The sequence below is a fragment of the Lottia gigantea genome (assembly GCF_000327385.1).
Source record: "Lottia gigantea unplaced genomic scaffold LOTGIsca_1, whole genome shotgun sequence".
Lineage (NCBI taxonomy): Eukaryota > Metazoa > Mollusca > Gastropoda > Lottiidae > Lottia > Lottia gigantea.
Genome location: NW_008706746.1, coordinates 7,053,436 through 7,072,281, shown reverse-complemented (window position 1 = coordinate 7,072,281; position 18,846 = coordinate 7,053,436). Strand labels below are relative to the sequence as shown.

Here is an 18,846-nt window from a genome sequence, read left to right as displayed (position 1 = left end):
GAATGACTTAATGGGGGGAAAACTTTCAGGGTTGAGATTCTCGATGGACCCAAGCCTTCCATTAAGGGTCTATAGGTTTCTCCCAAAAAATATATTTTGAAAAAAATAGAACTGGGTTTTGGGGTAAAAAGGTGCTAAAATCATATCTGAAACTTCTTAGATATCAAGAGGGGGTACAACTAGTGGGGACAAACAATTTGTCTGGGGCAATCCCCCTTTACCCTCACCCCTGTACCACAACTGGCACTGCCACTGTTGCACTAAATAAAATAAATTTGGTCTGTAGCCATACTGTAGCCATTCATAAGCCACCACTCAACTGCAGTTTTAAATTAAAAAAAAAGAGTCCAAGGAATTATATATTATATACATACATTTTACATTTAATATATACATTTATATATTACACATTCAGTATCGTTTCAATATTTTTCAAGCTAAATTTCCTTCGGTGGTCGCTACAGAAAGTAAATATAGCCCAAAAATTTAGAGCTGTATTTTTATCAGATAGACATTGAACATCAAAAAAGTTAAACAATTCTAAACATATTTGGTTTATTAATTCCTCAAAATAGCCAGGCTTATTCCTTTATCCATTGAACACAAATACACAGGTTTTGTATGTGTGAAATTATTTTAAGGTTTTATTAATATAAATAACAGGGCCTTTTATTCACATGAAATTCATTTGCTAATTTCTTCAGATTAAAAATATAGCTTACTTTGACTCAACTCATCCTACAAACTAATAGTTAAAACTTTATCCTGCTGAACCACTACCTCAACTCACAATATGGTTTTATGAAAATAAGAGCTTGAACAGATACCCTTAACCAGGCCAAAGCTTCACTAAAAATCTTATGAATAAATTCTACATGAGAAAAATCAATTTATGATACACTACAAACGTCAAATACTAAGACTTTTTATGCAAAACTAGACTCTAGACTGTTAACTGATAGTGCGTTCAGACAACTAAAGTGAAGGCAGCTTATCAGAAGTTATCGGAAAGTTCAGAGGTCATATTACCATTACACATGCGCATTATGACATAGATAATAATGGCGGAAATTTATTTTAACAAATGTGCACACGCAGGCATAACTTTAGTTAACTTAGACGTATTTGCTGCTGGAGGGACACAAATGCTACAAATTTTCTCTTAATTTTATCTAACGAACTTATTATTTAGAAAAATCACCAAGAAATAACAATATGGCAATGAATATCAAAAAAAGTGGTAAAAATGACGGATTGAAAATGTCTTAATCTGAATGGGACCTTACCAAGCAAATCATTTTCAACATTATACTACCTTTATATTTTTTGATTTAAAACTGAGGTTCAAGATTTTTAAAGAAAAGGCTCTTGTTTTTCTTGTCTGAACTTAAAAAATGTAAATATCTAAAAAAAAACTAAATAAATAATGCCCTTAAAATAATCATTAACAGTTCAAGGGATTGTAAAAAGGTTTTCTAAACTTTTTAAGTGTAGCGGGGACACTGATAGCATCAATTTTTACCATTCCAATTTTCAATCAGATGTCTGTGATTCTTGCAATATCGCTGTAACTAAGTGTTCCATGACGTAGCTATAAAAATGACCTTATATTAGCAGCTTTGGCACTGGTTAAAACATAAACTTCTTAGTAGAATTACAAAAACTACTGAAAATTTGAATGGTGGAAAACCTTTTTTCTATCCCTTTAAACAAAGCATACGAAGAAAGTTGATATAAATACAAAAAGGAATACCACAATGATGTAAGGTGTTTAAAAAGTGTAATCATTTATTATTTGTGGGCACCCAATTCATGGAATTGTTCAGAAGCGTATTTTGGGATGTAAATTTGGGGATTCTTACTTTTTCACAAGAATTTATTCTTTCCTTCATCAAAATTTTAGCTTTCAAGATTTCCACAACAAACAGCTTTATAAATTATTACACAGAGATAAAAATTCATGAATTGGCTCAAAATCTAAAGAATTTAAATCCCTTGAATAATGATCTCACAATATAACTGAGAATTTTGACTTTTAATCTTAAAGAAAATAAATATCTAATAACAAATTTGGACATAATTATAATATCATTATTCAACAGAAAAAAAAGGTAAAAACAGTTAAATTTTCAAACTCAGTGTAAGTAAGCAGTCAGTCCTTTCTTTAAAGAGATAAATGTTCCATTTTGGGGATTGATTCTAGTCTTGAATATATGTAAAAAGTCTTCAGTAGAACTAGAAATGTATGGAAATTGCTAAATTCCTTTGAAAATATCTCAAAATAGGAATTTCTTTTCCTATTTCTATAAATGTCTTCTTTTTATATACGGCAATGTCTTAATCGTGGATAATTCTGGACACAAATGGAATTGAAGGGTCAAATTTCGACGGTGAACACTGTTACTGATCAGCTAAGCTAAAAAATTCTCATTTCTGAGACTAAAGTATGATTGGTCAAAAAAACGGCACACCTGTCCTTTTTTTTTTTGCTCCATCAAAACCACACATTAAAAACTTCTTGGTTTAATAGCTCCACATTCTTCACTTCAAATATTGATTCACTCAATAATTCTTTTAAACTTCCATTTCATTCTGTTATTTAAGGGATCGTAATAAATTAATCAGCATTTTGAATGGATAACTGGCATCTACAGCTTCATTCTCAATATCAAATTACCCCAAGCACATTAATACAGGATGCAATCTCACTCCCTGCTTCCACACCAAAACAAAACAGCTGACAATTATGTATATCAATTTAACATTCGGTATAGAATTTAACATGTTAAATTAAGCCTTAAATATACCCTACTCACATAAAAACACTAGAAAACTTTTTAAAACAGCCCCTTTAAAGTCTTATTAAGTTCACTGATTAATCAACTGTTTCCTGTCTTTCAAGTAATCTCCAGTTCCGTGAATTGGAATCAGTAAAAGTCTATATACACTGTATTATATGAGTCTATATTTTAAGAATGATCGTCCGTGTTTGATAAACGGGGAAATTTATTTGGTACGTTATTTTCTTCACTCTCTAAACTTGCCCTACTAGAATCTCTCTTTTTATTGGTGTTCTGAAATTATAAATATAACAGAATAAAAAACCAAAGGACTAACGATCCAATACAGCAAAGAGAAACATGCAATTCAAAATAACAGTTTGGCAATTAAATGTTTAACATCCTGCTTTTCTATTCATTTTTGAGTTCATGAAATAAACTGAAGACAAGCAACATAAAAAGATATACAAATGGAGAACAATTTGCATGGACAGGAAGATGTGCCTATGATTTTCATTTCTTACAGGACAGTAAGTGAGTGCAGTTTGTCTGAAGGTCTTAAGCTACTAATTAGATCTATGCAGATCTCTTTTGCTGAAAAATAGTGTCCTTGATAATACCACAATATAGAATGCTTTCTACAGAATATTTAACTCAGGCCTTAATCTCCAAAACATAACTTGAATAACCATGGAAATACCTCTGAACCACAGACACTCCCATAAATCAGATGAAAAATTTCCATGTTTAAAGTGTTTTATACCTATCAGAGATCTGATGACAATGGTATTAATATTTGACATTATCATATAAAATGACTGACTGACCTTTTTATCCCACTGTTGATGTAAATATCGTAATAAAATATTGGTTTTCTCTGTGGTTATCACTAACAAAAATAAACAAAATCTTTTTTAGTATAATTGCATTAATATTACAAATAGTTCAGTCTTGAAAGGAAAAAAAGGGGCTTAGATTCTTAAATACTGTCTAGCAATGACTTACAATTTCAATACAGGTTAATTACATGTATAGAATTCATAGAACTTATTGGTTCACGAACTGCTTTGTAAAGTTGAGCTTCAGTTCCAAAACTAGCTGTCTTGATGAAGGATTTATATTCAAAACGTGTCAGCAGCATTTAACAGAAATCAGTTCATATTCCCTAGGGAGTTTCCATATCAGGAATGACATAGTGAAACCAGAATACAGTCAACTCTCTATATTACCAGCTCTTGGACCTTGTTATTGACATATTGTTGCTATTTAATTGTCTCCACGATGCCCTCATCTATATTATCATTATAATCAAAGGCCTTATTCACAAAAACTAAACACAGTCAAAATACTATAGTCTAATTGATTAAAATATCTGAACTTGTGAGAGATTTTAGTCACTAGTCAATCAGATGATAAGAATGCGAGAATCATTTAGTTTAGTTTTTATGAATAGTGCCATATTTCATCTTTTTCTTTACCTTGTTGTGAGGGATGTTCTTTTGTAGATATATACACAGTTGGTCGTCGAATCTACAATCAAATGTGTTGTGTATGAGAAAGCTTGTTATGGAGGATTACTTTACAAGTACTCAAAATCAGACAGTATCTATGCATATCAAAGTATTACTGTGACTCTTGACTTGTCAATGTCATTCATTTCAAAGTTATAGGATTCAGGATGGCTGTTGGACTCTCTTCATTTGAATGTCTAATAGATCAAGCTTGCGATTTGGACAGTACTTTTAAGTATTCTTTTTTCTAATAATTCAGTTGACTATATTCATTTAGCAATATCCAATTATTTCCAATGAATAGAAAAAGAGATATCACATTTGTATGGAAAATTGATAAGATATTGCCGGCCCGATTTCTTATTACCAACTTGGCTCATCGGGGTGGAATAACATCCTAGAATTATGTCAAGTTTTAATTTTCAATGATGTTTCTAAAGTGTCCTGCTCCTGGGTAGCTGTCTGTCATTTGTCTAATGAATGTAATATAAGGCAAGCTACATTGAGATAATTTGTAGTCTGGTGGTTCAATCATTTCAACCACATTGAACCAAAATCCATCCACATTCAGACCCTGATCTTACACACGATATTGAATTAAATAGTCTAGATCTACTTACACTTGTTTTACAAGCTGAATCGGAATGAAATCTGGTAAAATTGGTCTCATTATATGACGGTAAACCTTTCATAAAGTCCGCCTACAAGAAACAAAATTACAGTAACTAAAAAGAACAACATCTTAGGCATTGTGCAAACCATAATTCGCTTACTGTAATTCAAGATCAAATGCATTTAAGCCAGAAAATATTTGATAAATTTTATCAAGAACAACTCACCATTTTGACACATCCGGTTACTGCTTCGTTCATATTTCATGACTCAGAACGTCAAATATTGAAACGAAATATTATTTAGAAATTCTACGAAAGTATTTTTGTGGTTAAAACAAATGAAAAAAATGAATTAATTTGATGAATGATGAAGTACATGTAATTTGTAGAAATATATTACATTTTAATTTTCTTTTCGTTTCCTAAAGAGGTTCGTTGAGAAAACGTTTCAGAATAAAAACAAAAATGTCGGACGAAGAATTTATGTGCGAAGATGAAGAATACGATTTGGTTTGTATCTCTTGCAGTTTTAGCATTTCTTGTGTCGGCTTTGTATAGATATGAAGATTGAAGCTCTATAGAAATAATGAAATAATTGTCAATGGCTTACGCTTAAAAATTTCAATGCTTTGCTATCTACAAAAGTGTTGATTTGGAATTTGAAAAAAAAAGGGGGGGGGGGGGGGGAGATTTGGATGATATAACAAATTATAATTCTTAATTAAATACTACAGTGTTTGGTGGCTTGTTGACTGGACCTTATAGTTAGAATTTAGGAGTTCTGTAATTTTAATTCAGTTTTTGGGAACTTAACAGACTAAAACACTGGATATCTTGCAAAGGCTCATTACACATAGAGGTTTTAGACAGACATACAAACGTGTACAGTAAATATAGTCAAATCATAGATATGGAAAATATTGTCTGAAATGTTAACATGTTTCGTCTTGTGATCTTCATGTAATAGCAGCCTTTCCTTTAGATATGGTAAATGTTGTACATATTGCTAAGAAACAGCTGGTAGAAAGGATCCTTGTAAACCTAAGTTGTTTTTCTTTTAAAAATAGTTTATTCTTTCTTTCTTCAAACTGACAAATTTTTTATAATTTTTAGGAGTATTCAGAAGAAAGTAATTCTGAACCAGATGTGGATCTAGAAAATCAGTATTATAACTCTAAAGCTTTGAAAGACGATGACCCTAAGGCAGCCTTGGAGAGCTTTCAGAAGGTGAGATATTTATTAATTTGGCCTTGTTATATATCATGTAGTCACAGAGTAATCCAAGTATTGCAGAAGTAAGGCAGAAATATTTTTTTTTTCCATTTTTAACTTATTGTTAACTGTTGCTCATAGACAGGCTTTGACAAAACCATGCACGCACTTAGTGCGTAGGCACATTTTGCAGTATCAAAAATTTCTGCAGGCCCAATGATGATATTTCACTTCTTGGGCTTGCAATCTCATATGATTGGATATTAGATATCGTATACAAATACACTGATTTAGGAGAGACTTTTGCAAGGTCAGCAGGTAAATGATGTTGCTAGTGTGGCAGTCACAGGCCAATACACTGTTGTATTTTTTACCAGTCAAGGTGCTCCTTATCTTAGTTTTAGATATCCAAGGGAATATATCACAATATTTGTTTTGGTAAGCATTTTGTAACCAAGTGACACTTTGTCCTGAAGGAACCAAAGGGAAGGAAAATGAAGTCTTTTCTTTCTATCTCCTTCACTCTTTACAACCCTTTAAAGCTATTGTAGTGAAACAAACTTCTTGTAATCTTGGTTGACAGGTGAAAGTCTTTCCACATTATTCCAGGTCAGGACTGTTGATATATCAGTATCTGCCAGTCAAGTCTGGGTGTCGCTCCGTTATGATTGACTGCTATGGCTGATCTTTAGGAAATTCTCGATGAAGATTGTAACCAGATCTTATTTTACTTAAAATTTTATTGTAAATTTCTGAATTTTCTACAAAACGTGTTTCAGTCAATCAAGCTGTAAATGGGTACTGATAATCTCGAAGAGATCAATGACAAGAGGTTTTGCAAAGGACCATATGAAAGACAAGATCCTTAAAGGGAGATTCTGTTGTAATTTTAACATGAAAAACTGGGCTTATTACCAGTATGTGTAATATACCTAAACCCCATTCACAGTTTCTATAGCTACAATATTCTGGTGAACAGAGGTGTATATCCATTATCAGGAAATAGTGTATATTTTATTATGGTTTGTATTATAATTCAAGTTTATTATTTACAGATTAATTTTATCTTATAACTCTATGTTAACATCTTAATTACATTTACTATTCTTTGTCTCATTTCAAGATTTTATTGGAACAAGGAGAGTATTATTATTATTATTATTATTATTATGGACAAATTATTTAAATAGCTAATTATGACATAATACTTGGACAGTTTGGGTGTGAACTTTCAAAAAAGGTAAGGGGCATATTCCTCTATATGATGGAATTCAGTTTTAAGTATGTCATAATACTGGTTTTAGATTTTAATGAACTTTATTTCAAATAGAAAATAGACATTTCAATCTCAAGAAGCTCTAGATTTTCCATCAATTGTACCAGTAGGAATTCCTCCTACTAGTCGTTGTTGGATTTGCTTCTTCAGTTCTTCTCTCCTTCTGAAGAATGCTACAAGACTTAAGCGTTTCTTGCTCCAGATGTCACCCCACCATTGTTGACATTGGCTTGTGGAGCCACCACCCAAGCTAAGACCAATGTCAAGGTCAAGAGAAGCTCCAGCATTCACATCAACCAAACCTTCAACTGAAAAAGAAGAAAATTTAGTAAATATCTCCAAACTTGAAAAGGCAGAGAAATTGTCAAACATCAAGGCAGTTTGATAATATAGAAATACCACAGAAATTGTGTTGAGAACATAGTCTCATGAAAGTACTGGCCTAGGTCACAAAGTAAAGATTTATGATAAAACAAGCTGGAAGTAAAAGGTTAAGATGATTAGATATACTAACTATGGATGTCTCAGCACAGAAATGGTAAATTTAGGAAGTATATCTTACTTACTGTAAGCTAGTAATTCTAGGTCAACTAATTCATCCACTTCTAGTGCTCCATTGACTAAAAACAACAACAGTTCAGTTCATTAAGTTAGTTACTTTCTTTTGGTTTGAATCCACCTTAAGGTAATACAATTCTGCCTGTACCAGTGCTTGCGAGAGCTTTCTTCACTTAATTTGGATGGCAAATGATTGAAATAGAAATATTAACCCTTTCAACCCAAGGGGCCGGTTTACCTGCCACACACTGACGCAATATATACCCGAGCAGCCGGTATACCGGCCGTTACTAAGTGACGTCATACAACGTTCAGGGTATATGAGGTTATATTTCATTTACAGTCAGGGTTCAAAGGGTTAAAACAATCATGTTGTTGATATAGGAATTGTAGGTTGTTGCTGTAATTGTAGGTTGTTGCTGTAATGCACTGTTAGGAAAATACAGGAACAGGCATATATAATGGTAATTATAGTAATATTCATTATATAACTATGCATAGCTATTTGCTACTGGCTTTTTTTGTTCTCTAAGAAACTCTCTACATATCTCCTTGATCAAATCTTGTTTTAAACTTCTTCTTCATCTCATGTTGACGACAGGTGTTAAAATTTAATGATAGTGATTGACCATCAGGTTACTGGAACACTCAAATCAACTTTAGTTGAGATTTTCGAGAATTTGTTTAGTTTGTGAATGTTTCTATTAAAAGATTAAAAGCCAATGTGAGTATTTTGTCTGTTGACAGATTGTGAGTTTTGTGATAAAGGTTGACATCTGACTTGTTTATCAAGAAACTGGTACTCACCATTGGCATCAATCATGATCCATAATCGATTGAACAAATTAGCTTTTAGTCCTAATAGGGCCTGACATTGAGCTCTAGCTACGGCCCCGGCAACGATGGCTGCTTCCAAAGATGCAAAAACATTGGCGTTGATTTGAGCAAATATTTGTGCATCAAGATCTAGATTAACATCAACACCAACACCAACATCTAGAACCGAGTTTCCTCCTAGGAGACCTAAGAGAGAATCGGCCCCTTGGCCCATCATCATTACCACGGCAACAGATAGAATAGCAGCACACTTCATTCTATAATGAAAATTAGATGTTTATTGGAGGGACAGATTCGCCATCCATTTGACCAATCAAACGTCAGCATTGTTCATCAATGCCAAGAAGAGTTATGCAGTATCAAAGAAGTAAAGTTTTGTAAACTTGGCATTTAAAGAGACAGGTTTACCATCCGTTTGACCAATCGTACCTTAGTCTCAGAAACGTGAATTCTTTAGCTGAGCTTATCAGTAATAGTGTTCAATGCTCACCGTAAAAATTTGAGCTTGTGTGTCCAGGATTGTCTGCTTAAGAAAGTTAAAATGACGACTCATCTTTTCTTTGGACTCGTGTGTCCAGAATTATCTGCTGTAGAAAGTTAAAATGACGACTCGTCTTTTCTTTGGACTATGCCCTATATAAAAAAAAAGACTCTTGTCCAGAATTATCCGCCATCGAAAGTTAAAAAGATAAATGTTACTTACTTGAAAGGAGTTCAAACTTCTTCTGTGGCTTCTCAGTTTCTTGCCCAATTTATACTCCATTCATGTGAAAATAATTTAATTTTTTAATTATATGTTTTGACACAGATTTTTTAAAGATTGTCAAAGACTGATTAATTTTCTTAAACGGTGTTAGTAAGAAAGGTTTATAGATTCAGTGTCAGTTTTGTTAAAAGGAGGTAGATTGTGATAAAATGCAAATATTCTGTAATATATGGAATTTAGTATTGTACAACTTGTAAAGTTAATGCATAATTTAGTTGATTGGTGGAAAGATAGTAAATGAAAAATTAATTGAGGGTACCAAGTTCGTTAGTTCATGTACGTATATTAATAAGTTGGTGTATATTGTTCTATATTGTAGCACCCATTTTTAGTCAATATGTTCACAATCGCTTGTAGATACCTTTCAGAGTCAGCTGCAACACTTTAGATTTAGGGAAAATAAGGTAGTTGCTAAAGGTGACAGGCATTGAAAATAAAGGGCAACAAAGTTTTACCTCATACTTTTCTGCTACATTATGCACTGCAGACAGTGAAAACCTGCGCAATGAGGGGAATTTTGTCAGGACAGTGGCATAAGCGTCTTTGTGACCCCCTTTGAGCATGACCACACATACTTTCTAGAACAAGTCCAAAGGTGGCTTTCAAGATTTACACAGGAAACTTTGATTTAAATTTTACATGGTTGTCTCAATTTCAATAGTACAGTTGATTCTTAGTAATTAGAAATATTAAAACAGGACCTAAAACATGTTGTTATTCAGATTGCGATCTTCAGACAACTGACCTATTTTAGCCTGTGTCCCTACTGAAGTTTGACAAATAGAGATCTTCAGATAACTGATCTATTTCAGCCTGTGTCCCTACTGAAGTTTGACCAGTAGAGATCTTCACACAACTGACCTATTTCAGCCTTTATCCCTACTGAAGTTCAAAACTTTATTTAAAAATTAATTTTCATGTCTACACTTGGACACAAATTCAAATCATCTATAATAATGATATATATTATATTGTTTGATGTTTTACAGGTATTGGAGTTGGAAGCCAAAGAAAAAGGAGAGTGGGGATTTAAAGCTCTGAAACAGATGATTAAGATTAATTTCAAATTGGTAAGATTTAAAAAAAAAACAATTACTAGCAATCTGAACCTAAAAACGAAGCTCGAAACGCAATATAAGAGTTTGGCAATATTGGTAGCAGTAAATGAACTATTCATATGGTTCTCACAGTCTGTTTGTGAAGGTTATTTTTGACTGTATTTGTTGGCGTACAATTCAATAAAATCAACAAACTCCCATAAAAGAAGAATAGTACCTAATTGTGTTAAGCCACATTGAAAACAAAAAAACATTGTTCAATTGAAATATTGCGTATGCCGCATTGTCAGATGACTTTTTCTCACTTGTAATTTTATTTCACATGATTAGATATAAATTAATAATTATAATATTTTGATGGGTTGAGGACTTGATTGACTTGTAACATGTGTAAAGATTTCAAACAAGTTTGATTTTCAGACAAAACACAATTATTTTTACGCATGACAGGCTTTTGTCAGGAAAAAACAATCTTTAGCGAACAAAAGTTTGGGTTTTAGCAAGTTCCCTTATAATATGTCTATCATTTATTTACATAATAAAACAAGGGAACAGACTTTGGCCTATACTGCTTCTGCTTTAAATGCAATGAAACTATCTCCATCTGATAAGTTTTGTCAAGTATTGAACCAGCACTAATAGATCGTGATATTGGTTGTATAATTTCAGAATAACTATGAAGAAATGATGATACGATATAAACAGTTATTATTGTATATAAAATCTGCCGTCACCAGAAATTACTCTGAGAAATCTATCAACTCTATATTAGATTATATCTCTACTTCAAAACAGGTATGGGCTTGGTATAATAATTAGTTTATATCCAGGGGCGTTGCTAGAAAATGCCCGAGGGGGGAGCCAAAAATGAGAGGCATCTCTCGAAGGCAACGCCCGAAGGCTGTAGATCCCTGAGATCCAGAGGCTATCTGAGGCCCCTTTAAGCCTTTTGAGGCCTAAATTTTCAGTTCAAAAAAAGACCTTTCACAGATCTGAAGGGGAGGTCATGGCCAAATGGCCTACCACCTATATACACCACTGTTTATATCCCTTGCCTTATCTGGTTATAAGCAGAGATTGTTGTGTATCAGCGTTTGAATAGTGGCACCGGATAGAAATTTTAAAAATTTGTGTATTTGTAGACTCAACTGTTGGGAATTTCGGCCATCAAAAGATCATTTTATTTCTCTCCATCTCCAAACCTGAAACTTGTTGACTCATATTCTCCAGATAATAGGTATTCAGACTAAAGAGTAAGCTACTGGCATGATTGATGTTAAACTCTGTTTCTTTTCAGATGGAACTATTACAGAATTTTTATGAAACAACACTGGATGCTTTAAAAGAGGCGAAGAATGAACGACTATGGTTTAAAACGAACACAAAACTTGGTAAATTATATTATGACCGAGAAGATTTTACCAAATTACAGAAAATATTAAAACAGTTACATCAGTCTTGTCAGGTTGGTTTAAAATTCTTTTTGTAAAAAGTTCATGCTTGCTAGCCTGGAAAATCTAGCTCTACACGTTCCTTGGATAGGATACTGTCATGTTTGATCCCCCTCTACCGGAGATTTCCCATTGTTGATGTTGTTGTACCTTTTTTTTTATTATGTTTCTTTGCAGACGGATGAAGGTGAAGATGATTTAAAGAAAGGGACACAACTCTTAGAAATTTATGCTCTAGAGATTCAGATGTACACAGCCCAGAAAAATAATAAAAAACTCAAGGTAATTACTTGATATTTTTCCAAGATATCTCTGATTTGACTTCATGTTCAGGGCTAAACATTTGACTCTATTCCAGCCTCAGAAAGCTATTTTGAAAGTCGTTGGCTGGTGTAGAGACAGAAAAACTAGTTTCTGTATTGTGGGGATATCAAATTAATGATCCCTTAAAAGAGAAAGCAAGCGTCATTAGATTTTAATGGTATGTTCCTTGTATGGTGAAGCCTGTCATAATTATTCTAATGCAGTACAGGAAAAGTAGGATTTGAAATTTACTTCATCTTAATTTCTATATTAAAACAGTTTAAAATTGTTTTGTTTCCAGGCTCTGTATGAACAATCATTACATATAAAATCAGCTATTCCACATCCACTTATTATGGGGGTCATCAGAGGTAAGTCTTATTGGTTGGGCACTGATTCTTGGCACAGTTCCTTTCAAAATGTTTCCAGTTTTTGCATCATTTTCCGTCTTTAAGGTTCAGGCACAGACATAGCTCTTGTCAGTATATTCCCTGTGTTAGCACCTAATCTGTTCTCAGACTTTCAATTGAATCAGTAATCCTGCAGAGCACACCAATAAGAAAACATGCCCGTCTATTTTCCACTTTTATTCATTACTTTTTTCTTATAAGTTTAAATATTTTTGATGATTCTCGGTGAGAAAGGTGTGGCGAATAAAAATCAAATTGAACAACTATGTGACTTGTGTAATTCAGGTTTTTAAAAAACAAATTGAAGTTTTTGTGATAAATTGTGATTAAGACTGTACCAATGGATGTATGTAGATCCACACATATTGAGACTTGAAATATATATGCAGCCTTTTGAAAGAAAACTAACGATGATTGATATACTTAATTACTGTTTGGTCCTATAACATCTTTAACTGGGATCTTACATTAATTTCTTTGTACTAACTTATGTTTCTGTTTCTTTTATTTCAGAATGTGGTGGTAAAATGCATTTACGAGAAGGCGAATACGAGAAAGCTCACACTGATTTTTTTGAAGCTTTTAAAAATTACGATGAATCAGGAAGTCCTAGGTATTACAATCATTTGATTGCTCAAAAACTTGAAATTACTTTAGTATTTCAGTCATTTGATTGGTCAATAACCAGTCTGAAAATCTTGGTTATCTTAAAGGGATTGTAAAGACACCACTAATTGTGAAGGGCTTTCAAAGCAATTTCGCGATTAGTGACATTATCAAGCACTTATTTTTTGAGAAATTGCAGGAACCACAGATTTCTGACTGAAAAATGGTGTGGTGCAATTTAATGCTAACAGTGTCTCAATATACATACAAAATGTAGAAAACCTCTTTACAATCTCTTTAAATAAAACTAAATAACACTTGTGTTACTCTATTTGAACTCTAGATCTATTATATTAACAATAAGTCTGTAAAAATAACAGAACACATAATTTATTTGTTTATTTGATTGTCTTATTTAAATTGTGTGAAACATGCACCAATTTTACTATTATAAATGTATTCCCTTATTACAGGAGAACAACATGTTTAAAGTATCTGGTATTAGCCAACATGTTGATGAAATCTGGTATTAACCCTTTCGACTCACAGGAAACTAAACCTTATAAAAATGACCCTGAAATCTTAGCCATGACCAATTTAGTTAGGTAGGTTATCAATCAGGTCTCTCTATTGGGAGTTAGGTAGGTTATCAATCAGGTCTCTCTATTGGGAGTTAGGTAGGTTATCAATCAGGTCTCTCTATTGGGAGTTAGGTAGGTTATCAATCAGGTCTCTCTATTGGGAGTTAGGTAGGTTATCAATCAGGTCTTTCTATTGGGAGTTAGGTAGGTTATCAATCAGGTCTCTCTATTGGGAGTTAGGTAGGTTATCAATCAGGTCTCTCTATTGGGAGTTCGGTAGGTTATCAATCAGGTCTCTCTATTGGAAGTTCGGTAGGTTATCAATCAGGTCTCTCTATTGGGAGTTAGGTAGGTTATCAATCAGGTCTCTCTATTGGAAGTTCTGCAAGTTCAGGATTCATTGAATCAACTGGACTTTCAATAAAACAATTTGAAACAGAGTTAAAAACGCGTTCCATGGGTACTGAAAAAATTAGTAGGTGCCGCCAGAATTCAAAATGGCGGAGAAGTTTGAAATATCTGTTTCCGTATTATAGAAATAGAGAAAGAAATTCCTAGTTTGATATATTTTTGAAACAATTTTGCAATTTTCATATATTTCTATTTATGACTATTTATATATATTGAATACTCAAATCAATCCCCCAAAATGGCACAGCTGTCCCTTTAAGGCACATAAAGCAAATATCTGTTTCAATATTTAACTAGAGGAAATATAATATTCTTTTCCTGTAATATTTCAGTGCGTACCAGAATGATGATATCAATGAGTTTGAGAAAATTTTAAAAACAAATCGTAGAAATATTATGGAAGATCCCTTCATTAGAGAACACATTGAAGGTAGGATTTTTTAAGGTCACCATTTTTAGTCAGCATTAACGTGTTTTATTCAAAAATGAAAATGAAATGAATGGAGTTTTACTTCCTACTTTTCTGCACCATGTGGGCTAATGAAGGACAGTTGTCAGCTGGAGTAGAGTCAGAAGAAAAAGACCCTGTTAAATGGGGATTTTTCACACCTCCAAAGATGTGTTTGCTCTAACTTGATATTGAATTACCTGTAAGATGATTGTAAATTAGTGTTGGGCATCACCGTAACTTTCGTTTTGTTAGTATCACATGACTCTGTGACCTTTGAACTTAGTATTAAATGGCTAATGCTAGATCAAAAAACTTTGATGAAACCGGAAACATGGCATAAATGGTGTAGGGAGAAAATGATGGTATGACTGAACTTAAAAAATATTCATCTTTCCAAATATATTTGGGTTTTGCAGATCCGATTCGGATCATCCGAGATATCTAAATAAGTCTACAAACCCTGCACCCGCAGAGATGCTGAATGTTCCCATTTAACAAGACCTATTTTTTCTGTCTCTACACCAGCTGACATCTGTCCAAATATCTATCACAGGCTGGAATACAGACAGTTTTTTTCAATCTAGTCATACACTTTTACTAACAAGCCAGATGTTCAACCAGTCTGTGAACAGTCCCGGGTGCAAACATCTTAAACCAACAACATCCAAACATTATCATGCTAAATGATTATAGACTTTTCTTTATACCATTTTTTACAATTGTTTGTTAAGAAGAACATAGAATAAAGAGTTCAAAGGTCACATTTTATTGTGTACTGATAATTATGTAGGTCTAGTCTGAAACAGCTGTTTGAAAATCCCTTCAAAACATGGTCTATTTTTTCTGTCTCTACACCAGCTAACAACTTTCAAAGTAGTTATCAGAGGCTGGTATAGAGGCAGACGTTTTGGTCTAATAATTATGGAACAGAATTTTGACCCTTGCCTCAATATATTTCTCAATAATATTATTATTTAAAAGCCAATTAATTTAATTTTTTCTTTCAGATTTATTAAGAAATATTCGAACTCAAGTTTTAATCAAATTAATAAAACCCTATACCAGAATACATATTCCTTTTATATCAAAGGTTTGTTTTTATTCAATATTTATTATAATGGTAATCTACTAATCTTATTGGTTAACTGGACTTATGAATTTTTCGACTAAAAGAATTCATGCAGGAACCCTGTTCAACTAGGTTACTTACTAAGCTATTATCTCTTATATCAAATTTTATACACAATTACCATATTTAGATCAGATATTTGCAAATAAACTCCTATTTCTCAACCTACTGTGTTGCTTAAGAATCTATTATGTTAAAAGCCTGTCTAAAGCCTAGGATGAACTATGTTAGTTAAAATAAACCTACTTGAGGAAGAGCTCATTTGAATATTAGACCCTCAAAATCTTTTTTTTGTTTGAAATTTTTATTTGGGAGGATTTAACCCTTACAACCCAGGCAGCTACATAATTTTGCAGTGTATACCCTAGAGTTCGGTAAAGCGGCCATTACCAAATGACGCCACACAAAATATATTTTGTATTACTTGGAGTGCAGGGTATATGATGTTGTGTAATACTACTTTTATTTCATTTACTCTCAGTGTTCAAAGGGTTAATGTTTCATCAATTTCAGGAATTAAATATAGATGCTATTGAAGTTGAAAATTTATTGGTATCTTGTATCTTAGATAGGTTGGTATTCTCTTATCGCTTTTTTACATTTAAATCTGACAGGTGCTCTTTACACCTAAAAAATTCTGATATTCTGATCTTCATTTTGTAAATGCCTCCACAATGCCTCCCCCTTTTGATGAGATATATATGGCTGTGCTTCAGACTGAACATGTTAAGGTGCGGGCACACGAGCAGTCTTGGTCAGAGACTTTTGTTGTCGATTAGAGTCTTGTCTTGAGTTTCAACTGGCAAGGGCACATGAGGAGACAAAAACCTCCAGTAGGTTATTTTCCCTCTGTCGATAATCACTTGTGGAGCATGCAATTGAAAGGAAAGGGAATCTGATTGGATGATGACTATCTGTCTGGCAGACAATAAATGTATCGGAGACAATTGTCGAACTTGTTTGATATTATAAATACTGTCGGCGACATGATAATCTTGTCGTGGAAGCTCGGGCACACGTGTGATTTTACTCAAGATTCGAGTCGGGGACGAAAATCCCCGACCAAGACCGCTCGTGTGCACGCACCTTCAAATTCAGGATTTTAAACTGTTGTCCTGTTCTGTTAAAGGATTTGTATCTTGTATTCTGAATGATATTGCCTGTCTCCACTTCTTCCTATTCCTTGAGTTTTCTAAATTTCTTCAAACATCAATTAAAAAAATAAACTCTTAGATTGATAAGTAAACCTCTATTTCCAAAACTAACTGTCCTGATGAAGATTGTGCATCTGAAACTTGTGTCAAAATGGTGATGTGAAAAGCCATGAGCGAATTAGTCAATTGAGGGATTTTTTAACTTTATTTGTTTTCTTTTTTCCAGTACTATAAATGGAAGAATAGACCAGGTTAATCAAGTCTTAAAGCTTAGTAAAGAATCAACTGGAATCGGACGTTACGATGCACTTGATAAATGGGCAACCCAGTTACATAATCTTCACCATGCTGTTATCAGTAAAATGGCATAGATTGACTTTAAGACTGAAACTGTTAAATTTTTTACAAAACTGTTTCTGATCTGGAATTGATTTAAATGGACATAAAATTTTAAGTCATTAACTTGGTTGATAAGTGTATATATTCATTCATCAGTTGGACTTACCAGGTGCCATGAGTATTGAATAGAATCTCTATATAAGACGATATATCCATTAAACTAAGTTTTGAAAAACGCTTCAAATGGATTATAACTTAGTTTTATTGAATTATTGGATTGTTAGAGGGCTTCTGTCGCATAGTTTTGACACCAGGTAAGTCCACTGATGAATTAAGACAAATTTTTAGCCAAGTTTAAATATTTCAATTTTTTGATCATCCTAAGATGTAGTTTACCTTTAAGACTTGCTGAAGCCTTTGTAAATAATAAAGAAGATATGGTGGATATCATTTCGACATGAACATAAAGTCAAAAACTTTATACTCCTGTCAACAGCTCAGAGAGTCATAAAGTAAAAAGTGCTAAAAATGATAAAATAAAGTTGTATATTATTTCTATCAGTATCTCTTGTGATTTAATTACCTGACCTCAGACAAAGCCAAATTTCCTTTCAGTATGGCTCTTAGTCTTGTTGTTTTGCTGGTAGCTCAGTGATTATGGGTGACTCGCTCTGTATCGCTGATATCGTTTGCAACTCAGTGTGTCTTACTCTGTATCATTGGTTGCTCAGCGAAATAATGCGATTCACTTGCTGATAGCACATTGAGTAAGTCTGATTCATTGTGTCGCTGTTAGCTTAGTGAGCCTGATTCACCTTGTGAAGCTAAGTGAGTAAGCGAGAATCACTGTGTCAGTGGTAGCTCAGTGAGTAAGCGTGAATCTCAGTGTCAGTGGTAGCTCAGTGAGTAAGCATGAATCATTGTGTCGCTGGTAGCTCAGTGAGTAAGCGTGTGTCGCTGGTAGCTCAGTGAGTAAGCATGAATCATTGTGTCGCTGGTAGCTCAGTGAGTAAGCATGAATCACTGTGTCGCTGGTAGCTCAGTGAGTAAGCATGAATCATTGTGTCGCTGGTAGCTCAGTGAGTAAGCGTGAATCTCAGTGTCAGTGGTAGCTCAGTGAGTAAGCATGAATCATTGTGTCGCTGGTAGCTCAGTGAGTAAGCGTGTGTCGCTGGTAGCTCAGTGAGGAAGCGTGAATCTCGGTGTCAGTGGTAGCTCAGTGAGTAAGAGTGAATCTCGGTGTCAGTGGTAGCTCAGTGAGTAAGCGAGAATCACTGTGTCAGTGGTAGCTCAGTGAGTAAGCGTGTGTCGCTGGTAGCTTAGTGAGTAAGCATGAATCATTGTGTCGCTGGTAGCTCAGTGAGTAAGCATGAATCACTGTGTCGCTGGTAGCTCAGTG

General features: G+C 33.6%; 2 protein-coding genes across 2 annotated transcripts; one reads left to right on the top strand and one right to left on the bottom strand.

Annotated features, from left to right (window-relative positions):
* Positions 1-1,905: 1,905 nt before the first annotated feature.
* LOTGIDRAFT_203011 (hypothetical protein) lies at positions 1,906-5,142 on the bottom strand. The gene is made up of 5 exons (XM_009045856.1): positions 5,131-5,142; positions 4,912-4,992; positions 4,259-4,310; positions 3,608-3,669; positions 1,906-3,074 (listed from the first exon to the last, which is right to left on the bottom strand). The coding sequence occupies exons 1-5, from the start codon at positions 5,131-5,133 to the stop codon at positions 2,970-2,972; spliced, it is 303 nt and encodes a 100-aa protein (XP_009044104.1). The 5' UTR covers positions 5,134-5,142; the 3' UTR covers positions 1,906-2,969.
* LOTGIDRAFT_181363 (hypothetical protein) lies at positions 5,142-18,011 on the top strand. The gene is made up of 13 exons (XM_009045855.1): positions 5,142-5,415; positions 6,019-6,132; positions 10,544-10,624; positions 11,282-11,407; positions 11,910-12,077; positions 12,241-12,345; positions 12,668-12,737; positions 13,290-13,389; positions 13,856-13,987; positions 14,707-14,804; positions 15,833-15,915; positions 16,468-16,526; positions 17,335-18,011. Exons 1-13 carry the CDS (start codon positions 5,371-5,373, stop codon positions 17,477-17,479), a joined length of 1,326 nt encoding a protein of 441 aa, XP_009044103.1. The 5' UTR covers positions 5,142-5,370; the 3' UTR covers positions 17,480-18,011.
* The last annotated feature ends 835 nt before the right edge of the window (positions 18,012-18,846 follow it).

Coding starts and splice junctions, on each gene's coding strand:
- LOTGIDRAFT_181363 (XM_009045855.1), top strand. CDS start 5,371: ATGTCGGACGAAGAATTTATGTGCGAAGATGAAGAATACGATTTG. Junction 5,416..6,018: donor AAGATGAAGAATACGATTTG/GTTTGTATCTCT, acceptor TATAATTTTTAG/GAGTATTCAGAAGAAAGTAA. Junction 11,408..11,909: donor ATATCTCTACTTCAAAACAG/GTATGGGCTTGG, acceptor GTTTCTTTTCAG/ATGGAACTATTACAGAATTT.
- LOTGIDRAFT_203011 (XM_009045856.1), bottom strand. Junction 3,670..4,258: donor AGAACATCCCTCACAACAAG/GTAAAGAAAAAG, acceptor TATTTTTGTTAG/TGATAACCACAGAGAAAACC. Junction 3,075..3,607: donor ATCAACAGTGGGATAAAAAG/GTCAGTCAGTCA, acceptor TTATAATTTCAG/AACACCAATAAAAAGAGAGA.